We start from the raw sequence: 23,349 nt of genomic DNA on the forward strand, positions 1-23,349 counted from the left end.
GAAAATGGCATTAGTGGTATTTTTTTAAAACCTCTGCTTCCCTTTGGAATACCAGTTTTAAGTGAATCAAAGATGGTTGTAGAATAGTCTTTACAAGGATGCCATCTTTTGAAATTTATTCCAGTAATTGAAAAAGAGCAGTTAAACTTTGGGTCTAACTCAGTGATGACATTCTTCCTCCTTTTTCCAAAAATCTAAATAGTTACTAATTTGAAACTAAATGTTATATGCTGCCTCCTTACTGCACTTACAGAAGATAGCTTGAAGAAGAGTTAATTCAGTTCCTTTGCAAGCAGGAAAGCCTTTCTTAGATGTATTTTCAGGAGTTTATTCCTTTTGGACATTCAAAGCACCAATGTTACAACAATTGTGATGTTGCACATTCATGTATCACATACAAATAGAAGTGAGAGAAATGAAAACGTGGGGCTGGATCATACATGATTGCACCTCAGTGTAGATTAGCACTTTTGTTTCTGAAAATTGTGTTTTGCATGGCAGATTCTGTGCCAACTACAGAAGTCAGTACCTTTGCACTGGGACATTATTAATACATGTTAGTAATTTCAGATTTAAAATGAGAGTGTGCACTAGGGAAATCTTAGCCATCTTTTCCTCAAGACGTTAATTTGAAATCACTTTCCAAGGTTTTTACAGTGTGTTTGAAATGTCTGTGACAGGGCAGTTCTGAGCAGTAAATTTTACAGAGAAGGCAAGAGATGAGCACTTGGTCACTACAAGATCTGATACAATTTCCTGCTGCAGTGTGAGAGCCCCTATGCTGTCTCAACAATCTGCCTGAAACCTGAGTTTTGCAACTTTGGCGTCATCAGGCATCACGACAAGGAAATCTGAAATTTTGCAGGTTTTCTTAATCAACCTGGATTTCAATCCTTCCCAAGCTGTCAAACTTTCCTTGAGTATAAAGCTTTTAAAGTTCATCCATCTAGTCATCTTTGTGTCCTACAGCTATATTTCAGGAAGGCATTCTTCTGGTGTGGAAGGAACATTTTTTGTTAATGTGTTACTGTGTTCCTTCAGCTATTGAGTGTTTGATTTTGTAATGTGTGATGTTGCGGTCTTCTAATCTTTCACATGCTTTCATGATACTTGTAGGAGTCTGGGATTTTGAACTTCCAGAATTTGAAGTATGGTGTTTAACAGAAGAAATGCTGTCCTTAAGTTACTGGGTTGGGTCAAAATAATAATGGAAATAGGTCTGGGTTTGAACTTTCTATATTTTTATGAAGTTCTAAAGGACTGGTAAAGTACTAAGCTGCACATCTTTTAGTACTTTTTAGTACTTTTAGTACTTTTAGTACTTTTAGTACTATCTTGACTTGTAGTCAGATCATTAGGTGTCTTCCCAAGTACCTACTGCTTGTGACCTGACAGGACATATCTACACTTTGATGGAAGTTGGAAGTAGCCAGGAAGTAGGTGAGTTGGGGACAGTGGTAGGTATGCTGTTCCCAGTGACTTTCACTTTTGTATTCATGGAAATCTTGAAATACATTTCAGGGGAAAAAAAGGAAATAGTGGGATTGTGAGAAGTGATGGATTAAAAAAAAAATCTGAGTTAAGGTGTAGAAAAAATATGTTACAAAACAGTGTTTTTTCTAGATCTTTCTCTGGGCTGCTGGGGTTTTCTAAGTTTTAAAACATGGCTCCATGAAGGAATTGGCTACCTTTCAACCCAGCACAAGTTACTCTGGTTACCTTGCTCAGTTATGTTTTCTGGCACTTGTATAGAGTCGCTACAGAAGGTTAGCATTACCTTTACTGGCCATTCCACACCTGCAGAGGTATCCTAGAGCAGTGCTGTCTGTGCTGGAGTAAGTCGTATTGCAGTTGCCCTGCCTTGAGGAGATCAACACCCATTCCAGATAAGCTGTGAAAGTAGAAGACCTGATGAGTTACTGCATGTGCTCAACCAACTCACCTCTACAGTAACTTTACAGACACCACATCTGTGAAACACTGGTCTTACAATGCAAATAACAATTCTCTTCAGCATCTGTAACTGAAAAATAATCTCACTTCAAAGAGAATGAGCCAAGCCCATGTGACTTACAAAGTAAGTCCTTGTTCACATCAACCATCTCTAATCTTCAACATAATTCAACTAGAATCAAAGCCACCTTCTGTGTTTCAGTATGCTGTCAGTGCACACAATACATAAACCACTGATGACCAATTTTTACCATAGTCTTGTAAAACAGCTATCTAACCCCTTTGGGGCTACCACTGGACAACCTTACCTTTGTGTCTTCTGTCACAACCCCTCAAAACTGGAGTCTTTAATTTCATTAGTTGCTCAAATTCTTAAAGTTCTTCCCACATCTGTTTTGATTGTCACACAGGAGTGAATTTGGGGTGCTGTTTGAGCAGGTAGAACAGACACAAGTTTCCCCATTCCCCACGTTGTTCACTGTTCCAAGAAATGGCAATCCGCTTGGTAGAGGTGGTAGTCCCTGCTCTATTGTCATCTCCCTCCCTGCTGAGGCTCTGTTATCTTCTCCTTGGAGTGTTTTCCTTGCATGTGAATTGACACTTCAACTTTAGCCAGCCTAAGTACTTTGACAAGTTGCTTGTAAAATCTTTGGTTGTGGTTGTGTAATTTATACCAAGTCCTAGTGTCATCAATATAGATACTCATACACTCCTGTACAACTAAAACGCCAAACCAGCAATCTGAAGACTGAACATGCCCTAAAGCACTGGATCTTCAAAATCACATTCTGTTGTTATTAGGACATTTGCTAGTGATGATTGATAGGGATTGTCACTGATGATTTGAAAATATTTTCAAATCATCAATACTAAATCTTTAATCAAAACATGTTCCATTTGATATATTTTGGTTCTTTCTATACTTTCCTTTTTATCTTTAGAGTGGCCAGTAGCCATGCCTAGTGTGGTCCTATTGATTCTTCAGTTCACCTCATGAATCTCGGTTAATGCTGATGGTGTAGTTCTTCTGCGAAAGAGAAATTGAAGAATGTGCATGGCAATGTTCTGTGCTTTGGTGAGAAACCAAGCATTTGGATAACATCCCTGAACCTTTACATAATTATTGTGGTCCTTCAGTAATCATCTCAACAGACCAGGCCCTATCATGCATTTGAAACCTACAGGACACCTTCCCCTCTCTGCTGCTGCTTCATATGACATCTTTCACTATTTGCTGGACTTGTAGTTCCCACACTCCTGTACACACTGCTTTAGATTACCACAACCACCCTTTGTTTCTAGCACCTCTTTCGCTTATGAGTTTAACTTAAATGGATTTGTTCTCTTTTCTTTCAGGCCTGTGAGGATTCTTCCACTGCTATAGCACTCATTGCTTCTCCAAAGCTTTAAGTCAAGAAGTTTATGCCATCGTTGCTGTGTTTGCTTGGGATGTGGGTACTCCTCTCTTGCTTTCGAGTTCATGCAAAGAGCCATAAACCACTGCTGCCCCTTCATGTTCTCCCCTTATCTTTTGCACAGTATTTCTTTATTGTTTCCCACATGTATTTGACTGTATATTTATTTTCTATGGACTCAGATGTTTATGAAACATTCTGCCTAAACTCCCTCCTTCTGTTTTAGATTCTGTATTATGTTAATCTTGCAGGAGCCTACGCAGCTGGCTGAAATTTCAGTGAACATCCCGCCCTCCCACACAGGTTAATGTTAGGTTTTGTGGGAGTTTCTCTCAACATTCTCTTTCAGATGCCAGCCACAGAGACTCTGTAAATCACCAGCATCCCCGCCCACGTTCAGATTGATCTAAGGCATGTAAGCAAATACTCCTGGGTTTTTGTTTGTGCTTGGTTGCACATATAGTTGTTTCTTTTTATTTTCATTCATATTTATCGAACACAGTTTCTTTCCCCCCTTTGTCCAAACAAAACGAACAACATTGAAAATAGCATTTCAGAATCGGATATTGCGAGGAGCAAAGTGATCTTCTTGCCACCTTTTTTTTTTCCTGGCACCTATTGTTTACATCTCCAGAGTCTATTTAAAGTAAACTTGCTTCATAGATGAGAAGTTGATTGATGAACAGTAGAGTCATATTTACAAGAAAGCTGCTTAAGGACAGTCCCATGCAAAGGAGGAGAAAAAGGCCTTTCCTGATTACCATGAGTTTAAACTCCTGTATTGTAACCTTGAGAATTCTGTTATTCCCATCCCTCAGCAACTTACACTTCAGACAGCAGATGAATGGTGGAGCTTTGTTGATGGTTGTAGTCGTTGCTAGGGGACAGTCTGAGGGAGGTAAATCATGCCATTTACAGTCAGCCTAAAGGGACATTTGGAAATGCTTGAGCTTAGAAATTTCCTTCTGTGGTCTGTGTTGCTGAGAGTTGAGTGCTTCATGACTGTGAAGAGTGCTTTAGAAATACACACGATGATAATGGAGGCATGAAACATCCTCATGTCTTTGGATGCTTATACCTTTGTATGTGTTTCAAATGGTTGTCCTGGTGCTTAAGAACTGTGCTTTTAGTTAAAAGCTGACTGAGTACAAATGGTATGAAAAGAAAGTTGTGGATCACATTAAAATTAAATACTACAATGCAACTGCATGCACATATCTGGATCTGAACTTCCTTGCATGGTTTGGGTCGGTAAGGATCTTAAGGTCATCTAGTTCTAACCCCCGCTATGAACACAGACACCTCACTTGCTTAAGGCCCTGTCCAACCTGGCCTTTATTCACAAGCATTTATTTTGTTTTGTCTGCTGTGGGAAGGTGACAGCTTCAGGTACCACCAGAAATGAGACCTTGACCTGTGGTGATATTTCACAAGCTATGTCCTTGGTGAAACACAAGGTAAGTAAGTAAAAGTGCCTATCTGGAGAGAACAGCGAGGTGTGGAATTGCCAAGGAAGGAAAACCCAGCCTGGGCAGCTTGGGGTCTAAGAGCAGGGCATATGTTAGGCTCTGGTGGGCAGTCCGGCCTCCCCCAGCCCTCACTGTGTACCAAAATCGGGGCAAGCCTAGCTTGTGCCTCTGTAGCTCAGCGGGGTTTTACCGACCCGCAGCGCTCTTAGGTGGCCAGCTTGAAGCGTGCAGCTCTGGACCACCCTGAGACTTAAGCAACTCGCTCACTGCTCAGCATTTGTCAATGTGTCTGTCTCCCACAGCCCTTCAGCCTTTCACTCTTCAGCGGCTGGCTGCAGACCCTTCCACCCCACCCCCCACAGCTTCGATTTCCCCCTTGTCAATACAATTCGAAGGAGTTTACCAGTATTTTACACACTAGGCCAGCGGTGGGGCTTTCAAACACAAGACAAAATACTCTTCCAAGCTGTTGTTTTGCTTTCCTCACCAGAGCCGCTAGGGCACGAGAGTAACCCCACCTCCCCTCACAGCCGGCACCACCGGCTGTGACCGCCAGAGGGCGCCAGGGCCCCGCGCTCCGAGGCCCGACCCTATTCCAAGTCTGTTCCCAGCCCCGTCCCCATCCCCGACCCCGCTCCCGCGGCTGCATCTCCAGCTCCCGCTATGCTGCTGCTATAGAGACTAAATATTATCTGTAGCGCAGGCAGTTACGTTGAACAGCGCGTGAGCATTCAGCACTCAATAGCATCCCCAGGACCATTTCCTGGATAAGAAGTTTGGGCTTTACCATTGTGCTCCATGATGTGTCCCCTTCCCCCTTTCAATTACCTCACTACTGGCAACTGTTGCTTCACTTCAGGGGTCTGTAGAGGCGTGCTCCTACAAACAAATCGCATCCAGGTTGTGAAAGGGGGGAAAGCATTCTTGCATTTTTAATCTGCCCTCTCTGAAGGACACTAATTTTCAGATATTCTTTCTTTTGACTGTACTTCCACTAGACCAGGAAGCTCAAAGCCCTGTGCAGCCTAGCCTTGAACACTTCCAGGGATGGGATATCCATAACCTTTCTAGGCAACCTGTGACAGTGTCTCACAGTGAGGAGTCGCTTCCTAATGTCTAATCTAAATCTACCCTCTGTCATCTTAAAGCCATTCCCCTTTGTCCTATCACTACAAGCCCTTGTAAAAGGTCCCTCTTCAGCTTTCTTGTAGGCCCGCTTTAGACACTGGAAGGCTGCTCTAAGGTCTCTCCAGAGTTTTCTCCAGGCTGAATAAGCCCAACTTTCTTAGCCTGTCTTCATAACAGAAATGCGCAAACCCTCTCCATGTCCCCTTCTCTGGACTCCAGCAGGTCTGTGTCCTTCTTATGTCAGAGGCCAGAGAGCTGAATTCAGCACTGCGGGGGGGATGTATCTCACAAGCATGGAGGAGAGTGAAGACTACATCCATGAAAATCAGCAAACTGTCGAATGAGAACCCTAGCAAAACCCAACCAAGGTATGTAGCACCAGGCACGGAACAATTCAGATTTATGACTAAAAGGTATTTCCTCAAAATCTGAGTCTGGGATGGAGCACTCATCATTTGTACCTCCTGAAAGTTCTTTCCCCAACTAAAACCAGGGCGAGTCCTGTCCCCTGCAGCAGGTTGTGCCTCCCGCTCTGTCCGGAGCTCTGCGGTTCGAGTTTTTGTGGCGCGGTGAGGGGCTGATGCCACACGCTTCGAGGCACCCCTCCAACAGCCGCCGGAGCACTCCGTCCGTACTTTCGTGCTTTTTAAGGCACAAACTTGCACACCGCGTGTAGCGCTCTACGCTTGGGTCGTTCCCCGGCAGCGGAGCGGGCAGGGGGAGCGCAGGTGTAACCGCCAGGTCCGCAGGCTATAGAGCAATGAGACGCAGCCGCGGGGTAGCGAAACCGCTCCTACCCCCGCGCCGGGCTCTGCTGCAGACGAGAGAACACGCCGCCGGCACCCCTCGTCCCTCCGCTCCCGGCCATGCGACGGGCGGGTGCAGCAAGCACAGACAGCTCGCACCCCGTCCGGCCCGCGCCAGCCAGCCTGCCCTCTCCCTCCCTCACCCGCGGCCGCCCAGGGGCGCCGTCTATTGGCCGGCGCCGACCCTCTCCGGGCCTCTCATTCGCGGCGGGCAGTGCCCGTCACGGCGCTGCCGCAGCCCGGGTCTAATTGCCGGGTCAGGGCGCGCTTCGCTACAGGTAGCGTCGCGCCGGAGCTGGGGCTGCACCATATCTGGGAGCTGCCCGGAGCTTTGCGCCTCCACCTCTGGTCGTGGACGGCTGCTGCCCTTCGCCTCACTTTCTCGGCGCTGCTCGCTCCTGTCCCGGCCGCTCCTCCTGCAGCTGCGGGGCGAGCTCGGCTGGCAGCAGCCTGTTGCTGCTGGGAGGAGGGACCGGAGCGGCGGCGGGCGGTCCTGAGTCTCCCCCCTGCGCGGGGCGGGGGAGCGATGAGGCGCGCATTGTTTCCCCTGTAGGCAGCGCCCGGCGGGCAGCGGGGCGGCGGGGCATGGGTTCCGCGCCTTTGTCTCCTGAGTGAGGCGGCACCGTACCCCTTGTCTCCCGCCGCTGCCAGCAGGACTCGGCGACATGGACGTGACCGTCTCCGAGCTCCTGGAGCTGTTCCTGCAGAGCCCCTTGGTGACCTGGGTGAGCAGAGCGGTGTGTGATGGGCAGCCAGTGAGCGGCCGGGCCCTTCCGCCATCCCGCAACTCTACTGTTCTTCCTCCGGCAGGTGAAAACCTTCGGCGCCTTGGGGAGCGGGGACGGGGACAATCTCGGCATCTACATGGACCTGGTGGATGGCGTCGTCCTGAACAACATTATGCTACAGATGTGAGTGGGCTCCGGAGGGAGGGACCGTGCCGGGGGGCGGTAGCGCCGAGCACGCCTCGGCCCTCACCCGCGGGGGGCGCCGGGGCTGCCAGAGGAGAGGTCGCCCCTTCAAATGGCGGTGTCCGGCTGCAGACGGCGTCGTCTGTATCCTCCGCTGGGGAAGCTGACAGGCTGGAAGGACCGGGTGCAGGGCGAAAGCACCACGTTTGCATTTTTCCTTTTGGTTTTCTTTGAAATTAACAAAAACAGAAGAGAAAGCCACCCCAAGCTAACTCAGTTCTCTAAAACATGCTTTAATGGTTTTCTCTTTTGGTGGTGTTTTCCCCTTCTTTACTCCTCTTCCCCCCAGCCCCAACAGTTACTTTTTCTTACTTGTTCATATATGCTGTAGGGGAAGGTATATTGCAGTATACTACAAATAAGGAAATGAAAGTGCTTTATCATATGAAGCTTTACTGGAAGGATCTCATCTGAATTGTGCCTGTTATTGTGTAAGCTTCAATATTAAATATGTGATTTAGAAAAGCCCAGCTTCACTGATATCTCTTTATGGCAGCACTGTAAGGATGTGTCTTCAGGAAGCTTACTTATAAATAGGTTAAAAGACCAAACACTGAAAACACTGTAATGTTGAAATGAATGGTTGGTAGAAGTTGAACGTTTCTTTTAACCACATCCTTTCCTGTTGATGGTCTGCTACATGCAGATCCTGTCTGTCTTCTATCATCTTTTAAGTACTCTGAAATGTGTCTAGCAACGTTTGTAGGGAGAAATATTTGGCTTTCTAGAGAGGAGCCTTTGGAAATACCTCAATTTTGGCACTGCATTCTTTCAAGTGAATAAAATCATTTGAAGTGCCACCAGTGATTTGCAGTGTTAGGCCGAGTCCCAGTACTTAAATGAAGAATTTGTATCGGAATCTTTAAATGAAATTCCTGAAAAGTAACTTACAACCTCTGCTCCATCCAGTGAAGTTGGTAAGTTTTGTTATCTTTTGGTATCTGGCTGCTCCATCTGACAAGTAATCACATTTTCTTCTGGTTTGAAGTAACTAACAATGGAGATTGTGAGCTGGAACTTAGTATAGCTGGTGAAGGGTCACGGTTTGGAACAGAATCCAGGTCAATCAGCCCACTTGGTGATGACAAACTAGTGGTGTAAATTGTTAGCTGTGATGGAAACCTGATACAAAAAGAGGACATAAATTTCAGCATTTTCCAAGGAATAATTACACTTTTAAAAGGTAACTTTCTGCAAATTAGGGCCTTGAGTATGAGCGCTTGGACCCAGACTTGTAGTTTTCCAAGCTATGGGAAACTGGATTTAGATTTATGACCATTATGCTTGGCACGGAGATGACCAACCAAGCTATCAAGGAACAGCAGCAGTTGAGTCTGCTGTATGTTTACTTAACTATCACTGTTAAATAACATATGAAAGAATCTTACCATTTCAAAACAAGAAAAATTCATGTAATAGTTGCTCTTGAATTTTGTTAAATAGGCTGAAGTTATGTGGCTTTTGAATGACTGTGGCATTCTTATGAGTGATGTGGTTTAGAAGTGATTTATCCCGTGGTGTGTGCAAACAAATATTTGTAGTTGGCTGTTGAAACATGTCTAAGGAGATATAAAATTGTTAAAGTCTGTGGAGCAACTTAACAATGCTTTGAGGACAAAGAGTGAAGGATAAGATCTCCTGGAAGTAATGAAGATAAGCATATAGGCTGACCAAGTGCAGTGACACTCGTTGGCATTTTTGTTAGGTACCATGTGATTGTGAGAAATGCCCTAGCAGGTTTACTTGCCCTGGGCAATCAGTTAAATAAGTTTGGGGTTTTTTTTCCAAAAAAACGTGTCTTCCAGCAGTGTTGCCAAAAATCTGAGTGGGGGATGCACAAGCAGTGCAGAGCAGGAGACTAGGACATTACCCCTCCTTTTTAGGCAGCTTTGGCAGTGCTTCAGATGGTGCCTCAGTGCTTGAAACTAAGCTTTTTACTGAGAGCTCAAGACTGTTTAACTTAGGAAGGGTTGTGGTTGTGTTTATGTATCCCAACTCAGCAAGGCTTGGGAGAGGTGCTGCGACCTTCACTTTTTCCTGACTTAACCTTTAGAAATAGCAATGCAATTAGTGCTTGCCTGTAAATCAGGAAAGCCTTTGAAGGCATGTTTCTGCCCCACAAAGCTTTCAGAATAATGAAATAAGCATGTATTTTAAATGCTTGCTCATCAGCTTTTCAGGTCCTGATCCCTGAAGATGACTTCCAGTGTTTGGCTTGAGACTTCTTGTTGAAATTGTATTAATGATGGCCTTTGATAAATGGGTTAGAATCTGACATACCATGCCGTGACAGTGGTGATTGCCTGAAAGCACAGATGCGTGCATGCGTACACACGTGCAGAGAGCTGGGGGTAGCAGAGTGGAAGAGCTGGGCTCATAGTGTCATAGCTGTCTCCTTGCATGTGTGTTACTTAACTTTCAGGTTTTTAGCTTAAATAACCTGCTTGCTTGCTTACTGGAACACAAGTAACATGGGTACGTGAGCTTGCATCTAAACACCAAGTGTGATGCAGTACTTTCCTGCAGATCAGCAGATTTCTTTCAGTGAAGATTTTGAAAGCCAAATTCTTGGGAAATTCATTATTAAAATAAAACATCTTTGTCCTGCAGCTAAGCAGATTTTGAAGTTTAATCCATGGCCAAAGAGACAGGTGGATCTGTGAAGAAATCCAGATATACCCGTTGAGTGAAGGTTGCTGAATGAAAGGAATGATTTAGCTGTTTGAGGCTAGTGGGCTGTACAGTTCAGTCAGACTCTGGTTTCTGTTGTAATAGGTTGGATTTTGCTCAAATGCTCTCTGGCACCTTCAGGTGGGTAGAGAAGATCCCAGCTGCTTGAAGTCATGGAGTCAATGTTTTTTAGGCAGTGGGCTTATATCAGCAAGGCAGCTGTGTCACTGGAGAGATATGTCTACCAGTCTTCCTGTCCACAGGTCCCTGCTGGCTCTGTGACAGGAGGTGAAAACAAGGCTGTGTCTTTATCTTTTTCAGATACAGTCTGCCCCCAGCAATGCTAGGCCTGAATAAAATGTAGTTTGCTCAGGCTCACCAAACATAGCCATGGCACGAGGGCAAAAGAAGTGAACCCAGCCTGGGCTGATGTAGATTCTGACTGCAATGTGATCAGTGGGTAACCATCTGTTGGGCTTTGCCTGTGATTCCTTAGCTCACTGGTGATCCCTGACAAAACAAAACCCTTTCTAAAGAACAGAGGATTGCTTAGTTCTCAATAGTGGTGCCTAGATGTTTAACAAGTTAAACCCAATAAGAAGAGACAGAGAGCAATGTTTGGTTTCCCCACTTACATTTAAAGCAAGACAAATGTTTTTTTTTTCAAGTTGTTCTGCTCTAAATGACTGGTTTCTTTTTCCTGTGTGCTGTCCAAGTGTATACCTCAATCTGATAATGCTCAAAGGACACGTTGATTTTTGCAGCTTGCAGTACTGTCTGAATACTCTGCATACAAAAATGTGTGTTAATCTTCAAAGTGGAACTGCCATATTCAGAGTTTCTGTGTTTCTGGTGCATTTATGTGTATCAGGTTAATGAGGTTCTCTGTGGACAAAATTCAAAGAACATTTTTTAGATGATTGTGTGACACTTCTGGTATGAAACTAGCATGTGGCCATACTGCTTAGACTGCCTTCACTGTTACAGTTGCATCTGTGGCATAACACCTACAAACATAAGCAAATATTTGGCCTGTTTAACTTACTGTAGAAATCTTTTTATTTGGGAAATAGCATGGGGGTTTACATATGCAGGCACATACGTGTTTTCATACTGACTTGTTCTAATTCTTCTAATTGATGGTAGACTGCTGTTAAAATGTTTAGTAAATAGGAATATGTCTTAGGAATAGAGCTGATAAAACTGCTTGCATTGAAACCACATAATTAAAATGCAAAATAATAGGTCTTTCAATTTCAATCACCACTGTCATAGTTTGTGGTACTGTCAATCTGTTGTCTTTAATCTGGACCATATGACAGGAGCAGCCATGTTGTGAGCGCACGCTTCTTGTGATTTGCAGCAAATGGCACGAATGCTGGAAGGTTGGAGATATACATCTGTTTAATTAAAAATCTCATTTGGAGGTACATTTTTCTACCATGTTCTAGGCAATTCGGAAACCCTGCCAGCCTTATTGGCATCATCCCACTTGATGATAGAGGAAGAAGTTGGATGATGGGAGAGTTAGACTGGTCCAAGAATGGTGTATTTTCAGTTGGCGAGTTACCTGCAGAGTGAAGTGCCATGGGATGCTGGGCACAGCTGGTTTCTTCTAATGTCTCATAACCACTGAGCCTGGTTTATGGGCTTCCCCCTTAATCATGAAAAATACATGTCAGAAATTGCTCAAATGAGAATTATGATTTGCATTTTTTTAAATTATTTTTATTACTTCTATTTTATTAATTGGTTAAGAGGTTGCATCTTCAAGCACTTATGTTGCTGGCCCCATGCCTGCTGAACTCACCACTTGGCCTCTGCCTCCTGGCACGTCCTTTTCTCTCTGCTCCTGTAAAAGTCATGAAGGTGTAAAACCAGAGGACTTCTTTAAAATGTTTGGGTATGTAGTAAGGTTTGAGACTTTACTTCTGTTCATGTGGCTTGGGTGTTTACTTGTTTGTGAAGTACCTCTCTTAGTCATGCCACCTTAGTCTTATTTGAGCAACTTTTTTGATCTTTACAAGTAGGTGATTTTTAAAAAGGGAGCTGTAGTTTTCATTATGTGTGTGTAAAGGAAAGACCAAACATCAAGGGACTGAAAATGCATCTCATTGAAGTCCTGTGCAGGTATTTTTCTAGTACATTCAGGAATTTGTTTGGGTTCCCTGGTTGGTGTTGTAAAAATATCCTTAGTTTTCAGTGTAATCCTTGGAAAGAGATTCTTTCTGTAAAGTTCTTCATAAAGAGGTTACACCAACCAGACAGGTCTTAGAATGTGTGAAGTTTGGTACCAACAGCTCTGTTTTCTTTATGGCAGAAAAATCTCTAAACACAGAGCTTGCCCCTTACAGTGTAAGGTGTACTCAGGTGTTTTTTTTCCTTGAGGACTCTGCTTCCCGTTTCTGCTTTTCCTTTGCTGTAGATCGGGCTGATGGGTTGTAGTGCTTTAAGTACCTCAATCTCTCTAGGTTTTTAGCTGCCACCTTTCACTTCTGTTCAGATCAGCAAGTGCTGTGTGGCTGTGGGTGTTCTGGCAGCTTGCTCTTTTCCCAAGAGTGCAAGTAGCCTCAGTCCTCTGTGCTGCCTCTCCCAGCTCCTCCACCCTTCCATGTCCCCTGAGATCTCAGAGACAAGTGAGTGACATGGAGAAGGCAGCAGCAGGAGGGATCCAGCCAACCTCGCGTAATGTGACATGGTTAATCTAGGCAGGAGGAGTGATGCAGGAAGTGTTTAAAAAATGCAATAAATATATTCTTTCTGAATAAGTGCATGCCTCGAACTCTTGATTCTTATAAGTAGTCTTCATCTCATGCTTATGTCAAAAGATGTTTTGCCAGTTCAGCTGGATAAAACTGAGCTTACCTGTAAATGGCAAAGAATAAAGCTCTTTTTTGGAAACATCCCCCTGCCTCCAAGAGTAACTTTCTGCAGGTCCTCCAACTTCCTGGCTGTGGAGCTACAACAGGTGTAGTCAGTATGAGCTTATCTGACCCAGGATTAAGAAAAAAAGTGTGGCAGCAAATGAAGAGGAAATGGGATATTGCGTATTGGGAAGGGATTGTTTAGCTTTCCATGTGGAGACAATAAGCCCTGTGGTAGTTTGAAATGTGGGTTGTGCTGGCCTTCCACTTCTACTGCAGTGTCTTTTCTGAAGTGAGCTGAGGGGCTGCATAAAGTTGGTTACGCAACATATGCAGAAATCCATACTGTCATTTTTTCGAGCTATGTTTTCAGAAAAGCTTTTAACTTCATTGTTTGTTGGGAGAAGGAGGCAGGACTGCCAGAGTGACACTGTATGCTGCCGCTTGGCTCCAGGTTAAGAGGACCCTGAGGTCAGTGGCATTAAGGGCACTTGGGGCAACCAATTACCATTAATGAAGGTGATAGGATAAAAGCCCCAGAATTGCTGAGGGACTGGTTCTGCCAATGCTTACGTTCTTTTAATAGATGACTAGCCCCACTGTGCCAAAAGATGAGCAGGTCTTGTCTTGGAAGGAGGAGTTGTTCTGGTTCTTACTTGCTTTGGAGAACCTCACCCAAGTCTTGCAGTTGCACTGCCTACAGCTGTTGAATAAATCTGCTCTCCTTTGCTGTGGCTGGTGGGTGTGTTTTGTGGAATTTTGCCCCATTTCATGCAGTTTTGAGATGGGTTGTGAAGTATTGCTCTGCTGTACAGTCAGACTTTCTCTTCCTGGCTGTAGATGTTGATCAGTACCAGACAGTGGCATGGCAGTGTGCTGCTTACATGAGCTTTCACATGGAAACAAGAACTGTAGGCTGACCCTCCTGTTTGGCCAGCTTCTCTTTTACTGCGCATTTCTTCCGTTTAGGCTTCCTGGTTTGTTGTCATGACCTCACTAAAAAGGCTAAGCATCCAGCTTCCTTCGGGGTTCAGCTCAGACAGTAGTGAAGCTTGGTACTCTCAAAGTTCAAGCCCTGGTGCCATTTATGCTTCTCCAACTTGCTGTGCTGCAAAAGACCCATACTGTCAGTTGGTGTATGGGTATGACTTCCATATCTGAGCATCAGTAAAATGGAATACTTACTACAGATTTTGTTTTAAAAGCTTCTACCAGTAGGCTTTTTTGTCTTTTTTTTTTTTTTTGTAATTGACAGTGCCGATCAGTATACAAAATCCTTTGCTACTGTAAAGGCTCTGTAGGGTCTTGCTACCAGTGACTAGTTTACACAATGGTCATCTGTACTTCAGTTTGCTTGAACTCTGGTGCATAAATACTGTGTCTGATGTTATCTGCTGCGTGGCGGTTTCCTCTCATCTCTGGAATATCAATGTATTCTGCCATATTTATGCACATAGCACTGCTTTTACTAAAGAGGTGCTTTGGGATGGTTGTGCATTTAAAGAGAAATAGAAAGAAAAAGCTCTCTCACATACTTACTTAAACTTTTGCAGATATGCTTTAAGAATAAATATTGGATCAGTTCTTCTCTGATTTTCTTGTCATTGCTGGAGTTCACTGTTTGGCCCTGGAAGAGCTGTGAATGGCTTAATTAACAGCCACAGAACAGAGCTCTGGGAGGCAGGTGTTTGGATTGTGTGGGAGTTTGCTGATAAGAGTATTTATTAGAGGGGAAACACAGGACTTTGATCTAAGGTGTTAGATAAAGGTTTTCAGGTTCCTTTTGTTTGCAGCATGTTAGGGTGTAGGCAGACTGTCTGAAGGTGTACATTCATATTATTTGCAACTTTTTTCCTGGGTTTTATAATTTATTTTAGAAATTAAAAATCGGGTACGATTTTGATTTGCTTCCTTCAAAATCAAACAAACTTTAGGCTTCTTTCCCTAAAATCTTTACACCAACTTTTTTTCTTGTCTTGCTTATATCTCTACCTGTGTTTATGTTTTATTCATATCTTGAAGCCCACTGGAGTGTTTATGAGGCACAGTGGATATATAAGTATTGCTCTGCTGTACAAAGCTTTCTCTTTCTGGCTGTAGACTTTGGTTACTGTCAGACAGTGGCATAGTAGCTTGCTGCTTACATGAGTTTTCACATGGAAACAAGAACTGTAGTGTTACATCTAGTAACATCTAGTTAGATGATATGGTAGAATAAAAGTGCAGTGTTTCTTTTTCCTTTTACTTCAGTGTATAATAGATACAGGTTCTGCATTGATCAAGTATTAATACCCTTCTCTTGTCAAAAAACTTCCAAAGCCAAGGAAGGCATGGTAGTGTTTCCTAGGCTTCCCTTTACTTGAATAAGATAAACCCCTTATTATCAGAGACTGCTTTGATCTAGTGTGTACAAGCTAAATGTTCTCTTTTCTTTGGGGAAATACAAATAGGAGGGAAATACAAATAGGAAGGAAATACAAATAGGAAGGGAAGCTGCTCTGAACTGCTGTGCGTGTTAACTATAAAGTATGATATTTTGTGGTGTTCATGGAAATTTCCAAGTTATACATATGGGCAAAGGTAATGAGCTTTCTCCATTGCAAATTAATGTATATGTATCCTATGTAATTATGTCAGCACATTTAATAGGTAATTTTTTAAGGGTTTTCCTAATTGTGTATTACTGAGATGCTATGTCTTAGTACTGAATAAAATTGTAATATTTTGTTTTCTTTTCCTTCTTTTAATAGAGACCCTCGACCAACCAACCAGTGTGTCAACAAGCACGTAAATAATGACACCTATCTTCGGGTTCAAAACCTGACCATCTTAGTCAGAAACATCAAGACTTACTACCAGGTGAGATTTCGGCTCTCTGCTCATTGATCTGTGGTGATTACTATAATGTTTCAGCTCGTGCAGGGGCTAGTGGCTCAAAAAAAATTTGCTACAAGAAATAAAAAGGAAACTGTGTTTATGTAAAAGTACTTTCAGCCATGCTTTCCTTATAAAGTGACAATGCATCTGCCTTATCTGCCAGAGGCTGGTTCTCTGCACCCCCCTTCTTTCAAAGAAGAAATGTGCTCAAAGGCTATGATAGTGCGTGGATAGTACATGTAGTGAAAAAGCTCCTTTGTGGTGATGTTGCAGGCTGTGTATGTGAAGGGATTTGCTAACATTGAAGTAATGGTTTTGGGTATAAAATTTAAAACAAGTGACTTTCTATTCTTTAAAGGGGCTGCCAGCAAGCAAATGGTTATGAAGAACTGTACTTAATGCTAGAAATATAAATGGCAAATTGCTATAGTGCTAATTAGGAAAAATCTGTTCTTATCTTGAAGGCAGACATTGTATAATGTGTACCTGTTCTTGGGTGTTAAAGCAGTTGTTTGTTCTGAACTCCTCCTTTAAGAGCCTTAAGTGCAGGAATTACTGCAAATTCTCACAGTGCACTTCTTAGGCATCACCCTTGAACTGATAGTGTTCCTCTGCTGTAATACTGCTCCTCTAAAATGAGGGTGATGACAGCTGAGCACCTTTGTAGATTTAGATGCATATATGATGCTGCTGGAAAGCCATAGAAGTGAATTCAGTTACTCTAAATAGAATTTCTGTATACACACTGTAGTTAGACTCCTTAATGAGAGGAGTAAATGTTCTACTATTTTCTTCTACACATCTTTTTGCCAGATTTGAATGCTGTGCATTATAAACCAGGCTGAAACCAATGAGGACTGTTAAAATGCTCCTCTGTGTATGTGTCTTGAGCTTATAATGGACAAAACAGCTAAACTGTAGGAGTTGATATCTGTGTGCTCATCTTGGACACTTCATTTTTTCTGTACATGAGAAGAGATTAAATGCTTAACCATTGTAGTCCATTTTGATGCTGTTTTCTTACATGTCATTGCCTACTTCTATTCCATATTATTGCCACTACTATGCTTCTGACCTTGTTCAAGGAAGCCTAAAAGAGAGAAGGACTTGTGAAAAAGTTGTATGGGGTAGATCATAGAATCATAGAATAGTTAGGGTTGGAAAGGACCTTAAGATCATCTAGTTCCAACCCCCCTGCCATGGCCAGGGACACCAAACATACACTTAGGCATTTCCAGGGATGGAGGCAGTTTTATGTATATGTAGATGACTCATCTGTGCAGGTTCCAGGAGCTTGCTAGTAAAATGAAGTGTGTAACTCTGTTTTGACATTATGTAGAAGCGTATCATGTATTTCTGAAGGCAGCTGACTTGTGTCTTGATTGTTGAAAACTGGAGATGGTAATACAATGTGATGTCATCCCTGAGACTTGTGATTTTCAAGGAGGAAATTCCATTTGGTCATAACTGGAGGCTGAATATGGGTATTTTATTTCTTTGTTACCCACTGAACAGTGTAACTATGTATAGAGTCTTCAAGGAAAAAAGACTGTTTAAGGACAGGGACAGGATTAGTTTGTCTTTCCCCTCACCCAGACAAGATTTACAGTCTAAGAGTCTGATCCATCAGATATTGAAACTCAGGCATTTTATTCATGTGACTACTTTGTCTTGGAGCTGATAATACGACTTTTTTAAAGAGTACCTGAGCAGAGCTCAGGTTCATTAAAAGAGAAAAATTATTCATAATTATATGATATGTTGCTTAGTGTCTTGTTGACCTAGCTGTTGAGTTGTTTAATCATAATTCAGTAAAGCTAGCAATGACTAAAATAGGTTAAGACAGAGTTTCCAGTGGGAAACAGTAGTTGAGGCTTGCTGTAGCAAGCATAACAGTGAGGTTCCTGTTGTAGTCAGGAAATTAAGTACCATGCATCTTGTTGCCTGAGGACTACATATACTTCATGTAAAAAAAGCTGAGAGTCGTGAGAACTGATCATTCTTTGCATTTGGTCCTGAAAATGTGTAATTAGAGCAAAGTTTAAAATAAAATCACATTTTTTGTGATGATAACATTGTATAATAAATGTACTTATCCTTGTCAGAATCACATTTTCAGGGCAAATCCAAGGTCTTGATGGTAATCTGAGAATCCCTTTCATGTGGTGGAATCTGGGTGGAGTTAAGGCCGTCTATGCTGTAGCCAAGCTCTGGGCGATTCAGAGTGTAATGTTACATCTGTACTAATGTCTGTTAGATGTTCCAAACATTTCTTTGTATTTTAGGATCTTGTAGAATCTGCTTACATATTTTTTTAACATGTAACCAAGTGGATGCTTTGGGATATATTAAATATTGTTAGGCCTCTCTTCAGTGTTTAGAGATGTTTTTAAGTAGGTTGAAGTTGTGGGCATAGTTTGAAGTAGTATTAATATACTAGCTTAAGTTAAAATGAGTGTAGTGTCTTACTGACTGAAAACATAGTCAAATTTGATTGCAGACTGGAAGTGGGAGGGAAAAAAGTTCCTGGCAAACAATAGGAACATGAATTTGCTGCTTCCTCAAGAGAAACAAAAGCTCTAAAAATATAGTGTTGGCCTTGACATTTTACATTCCCTTTCACTTAATGGACCCAAGTAAAGCTTACAGATTCATAAATTCTAGGTCTCCTAGAATGAGGAAAATAGCACTTCATGATTAGCTGAAGGACATTGGAAGGTATGAAACAATACTTGCTCCTCTCTGCACTGGGCAGGAGTGATCAAGAATATGACATAAATTCATGGTACTGTAAACTGTATCTGAGGAAGGTGACATAACTGGCTACTAAAATTAACTCTGATATTCAGAAGGTAGTTGACATTTCAGATCACACAGTTGTCTAGTTCATCTGTATCTAATATCAGATTTCTCATGTATCTGTAGATAATCTTTGTTAAAGCAAAGTTCTCATTAATGCAGATAATATTATTATCTTCAGAAAACAAGGTTAGGTCTAATCCAGAAGCATGAATCCACGCATTCTTCACAGTGTTGTGGCTGTCCTAATCTCTCATGCTGAGGGTTTATGCTGGGAATGACAATGAACAAGCCAGGTTATTAGTGGAATTTGGTTCTGATTTGAGCCATAGAGTTTGGTTCTTACCTGTGCTTCGGCAGACATAACTTAGGAGTGGTAAATGCAATGAAGAAGTGTTTTTAAGTTCAAATAAGCTCTGATTTTTAGAAGCTTGCTAACTGAATTTGTTCATTAAAAACTTTTTGGAGAGTTGTATTCTCACAACTTTCAGCTGCATGAAACTGGATTGTTGGTGGCTGCTAGGAAAGATGTAGTGTCAAGACTGTTAAAATGCAGGATAATATTGGTTGCTGAGGCTTTGGTGGTGGGTTTTTTTCATAGGGTATGTAATATTTGTTACTAGTGGTAGCAGTCAACATGTCTGCGTTTCCTGCTCTCAGCAGTTGTACCTTTGCATGTCTGTGATTGGCAAGAGGTCTGTCCCTCTTTTGAAACCAGGACCAGGCAAATTACTCATTTTGCTGTGGGGTTTCATGAGCATTCAAGAGAATCTGTCATTAATTGCATTTAATGGCTGATCATAAAACTTTTGCAGTTGGTGCTGTATCTTGGAAAAGGGCTGAGCATGGCAGAATGTGTTCATTGCTCATGGTATGAGTTTTGTGTCTTTTCTTGCTCTGACTGCCAGGTGACTGATACTTGGCTGTCTTTGAACTGGAATTCAAAATGCCTTTGTAAGAAATGGTTTACCAAAGAGAATTACAGGTTACTGTCTGTGACTGCAGTTGATGATGTTGATTGAAGGAGTCAATAGAGAACTGAATGTATTGGAGAAGAGGTGCTGATCCACTGCTCATTGGTGCAGGTGTTGTGCATCCTAGTCAAAGGGTGAAGTCTACATATTACAGCTAACTGGTGTATGTGGAAAAGATTGACCTCCAGCTGTCATCTGCTGCGTTGTGTTGATAACATGGTTGGGAATGTTGGTCCTTAAACCAACACTAGGTAGTTCAGTCCAACATGGATGAAATGATCTTGCTATTCTTTAGCTCTGCCTTCACTTTGAAATGCTTCTGTTGTGAGTTCCACTAAGGCTTATCTACTGATCCAATTAAATTGGTTTGAAAATAGTTCAGGAGTGAGTACTGCAAGACTGAACAATGCTTGGCTTCATTCAAATGAGCATTCTTGACCCTTGTTGCCAGTGGGCTGTTAATTCCCTGGGGCCTTATGCTTCTTTTCCAAATGGTGATCCATCACAGTTGTGGCAACTATCTTCATAGTGGTGTGGCACTACCCCTGTTTTTGGCAGAGTTAGTACTAACCTTGTTAGTACTACAGTTTATTGGTATTGTTAAAAAAGGGCAACAAAAAAGCCCTTAAGCTGCAACAACCTATGCAAGAGCTATTATTGTTGCTGGTTCTGTCACTTCTTGTGATGGAACAAGAAAGCTAGAAAATCTGAAGGGTGTTAACCTATGCCTTCACAGTGCTGTGAGCAATATTTAATCCTGTAGTCTCCATGTAAGAGCAGCTGTCCTGATGTCTGCAATACTTGGAGAACGTACTCATACCTACAGAGTTTTGAAAGAGGCCTAAAGCAGACAGGTAGGGGAAGCTTGAAGTGGTTCTGCTGTGCTTCCTCTGCTCATGTGTCAATCCTTGGGTTTAGTGGCTTTTTCTGAGGAACTAAAAACCACTTTGATAGCAGTTATTAAAAAATAAATAAATAAATTTCTGACAGCATCTGTTTTGATGTCAGCTGGTTTGCTAACCCTTGAAAATGCCAGTAATCAATCACTCCTACAGTATATACTGCAGTTCCAAGCAAAAATTGCTACCTCTTACATGAAAAACGTGAGGCAGAAAGTGAAAAAGAAGTGGCAGTTGTGGCCACTAAATCCCTAGCAGATTGTTTCATGTTTTTAAATAGGTTGGAAATATATCTTAATTTTAAAAAATATTAAATGAAAGTGTACCAAGACACAGTTCCGAGACTAGTTATGACTGTGTGGCTTGTGCAGCTTCAAGAAGAAACTTGTAATGCTTAGCATTTCCATTAAAGTGAGGGTGTGGGGGGGGAAACTGACCTTATTCACTGAATTTGTAGAAACTTAATGCCACAAATCCTACTGTTCCTACCCAAACTCACTTAGCTGGGGTCAGAGATAACGGTGAGCAAGGATGCCTTACTTTAAGGCATGTTTCTACAGATGTGTGTCCTTCTTTTACTTGTCTGCTCCATATTTTTGTAAAACAAGTACAAGCAGCAGGGTTTTTATCAGGCATGTTACAAGGTATTAGGTGGCTGTGAATATTACTGTTGCTGTGGCTGTGTGAGACTATTGTGTCTTCAGGCTGGGGCAAAAGCTGGTTCTCCTGGTGGGTCAGCAAAGGTCTTGCAATACTAGTAGCTTTCAGATCAATAGACAGCTTCAGCTTCTGTATTTGAAGTGTTGAGTCAGACTTAGAGCTCTTGACTGGACTATGAAGAGGAATTCAAACTTGGAGCTCTAGATTTGGGCACAAGTTATGGACTGACAGTTGTATTCGAGCTATAAATACAGTCTGGAAGTAGCAGTGTCCTCTTTTGTGAATTTAAATCTTTCCTCACTACACAGGCTAGTTCTAGTGGGCTGGTAATTCAGTCCTTAACAAACACCAAGGGGCTAGAAATGCACATAAATGCACACACCCTTAAAGTAAAAAAGCAGTCTTCTGTTCTGGGGGGGAGGTTGTACCCACAGTGGCCTACTGAATTAGGTAAGTCTTTCTTTTGCTAGCCTTGTTTATTTGGCATGTTAAGCTCCAGTATGCCTGAGTGATGCAATATGCTTTCTTTTGATTCCTGTTTCCTAGAGATCTTAGTTTAGCAACTCCTCATCTTGAGTTTTAAATTCCAAGACTTTCTCAAGAGCAAGATATAAGAATATTCGATAGATAAGCTCTTTCTAATTCAAATACTGTGGTGAGCTCATGCACAAGTGTCTGTTCACTCCCTTTTCTGTACAGTTGAGTGGGTTTATATGCATACAAACTCCTGAATTATTTGTGCATTGGCAATTGTATTGTTGCACCTCCTGAAGGTGGCATGCATATTCTAGTGGCCTTAAGTTACAGCTGCACAAAGAAATGGTGGTGAGCAGCCACTAAACCTCTGTGTGTCTTTTGTGCCTCTTTTTTTCTTTTTTTTTCCCGAAGTCTACAGTTAATAAGTTAACTATGATAAATAAGTTAGTACTAAGGTACCACTGTAGAGGTGCTCTGTGTTTCAGTAAGGCAGTGAGCTACGACTCAAGAAATACTGCCACTGGCACAATGTGGAATAAGACCTTATCTGTTCTATATTTGTTTCCACTCCTATTCTTCATTTGACTCTTAGTTTAAACTTGCTACAGGCACAAACAGTCTATATATATCTCGTACTTCAGAACCAAGAAGGCCTCATTAAGCACATGACAAAAATGTTTTTAATTATACTTTCTGTTCTGCAATAGCATGCTCATGAGACATGAGGGTTGCATGTAAGACTGGTATTGTGAACACATTCAGTTATTGTGGTGGTGGGTGCAGGGCAAGGGTATGATCTTGGCACAGGCATTCTGGGAAATGCTAAACTAGTGATAATAGTCTTTGATTTAGTCCTTCAGCTGAAAATAGTGGTACCACTCTGCAAGTGGAATAAACATAAGAATATGAGAAAGATCATGCTTATTTTGTATAGGTCCTGTTAGCAAGTTATTTCAGTGAGAGACTGAGACAGGTGGCTCATCAAGACCAGCCAGACTGATGCTTTTTCTTTGGGTGAAAATTATCTTGCTCATTTCCAGAAGAACTAGACAAACATTGCTGCTCCAGAGCCAAAGTAAGCTTCTGCAGAGATCAGTTTTAAAAGTGTTTCCAGGTTGGTGAGAGCTACCCTATCAGATGGCTAGTAGCGTGCTCTTGGGCACCTGACTGAGGTTATTATTAGCTGTGATTGTAGGATGCATTTCAGCCAGTATACTGAATTATGTCTGAGGATTTAATGGAGAACTGAGCTTAAAGAGACATATTTATTCCCCTGAGGCTCCACATGCATTTTAATAATGAAATGGTGATCTCAAATACATGGAAGAGAATAGGGTGGCTTTTAAACTTCTTTATTGCCTGTAATTTCCTGGAGCTAGAATATCGG

General features: G+C 42.3%; 1 protein-coding gene across 3 annotated transcripts in view; it reads left to right on the forward strand.

Annotated features, from left to right (window-relative positions):
• Positions 1-7,087: 7,087 nt before the first annotated feature.
• Positions 7,088-23,349, forward strand: part of CCDC88C (coiled-coil domain containing 88C) — a 104,347-nt gene continuing 88,085 nt past the window's right edge. For 2 of the 3 annotated variants that reach the window (XM_031049322.2, XM_005149505.3), the window contains exons 1-3: positions 7,089-7,496; positions 7,582-7,682; positions 16,027-16,135. In XM_031049322.2, the coding sequence (XP_030905182.2) occupies positions 7,437-7,496; positions 7,582-7,682; positions 16,027-16,135 (270 nt within the window). In that variant the 5' untranslated portion in view covers positions 7,089-7,436. Of the gene's footprint in view, positions 7,497-7,581; positions 7,683-16,026; positions 16,136-23,349 lie in introns of all 3 variants that reach the window. The other variant, XM_031049321.2, reaches the window with a different exon arrangement.

The sequence above is a fragment of the Melopsittacus undulatus genome, chromosome 4 (assembly GCF_012275295.1).
Source record: "Melopsittacus undulatus isolate bMelUnd1 chromosome 4, bMelUnd1.mat.Z, whole genome shotgun sequence".
NCBI classification, from domain to species: domain Eukaryota; kingdom Metazoa; phylum Chordata; class Aves; order Psittaciformes; family Psittaculidae; genus Melopsittacus; species Melopsittacus undulatus.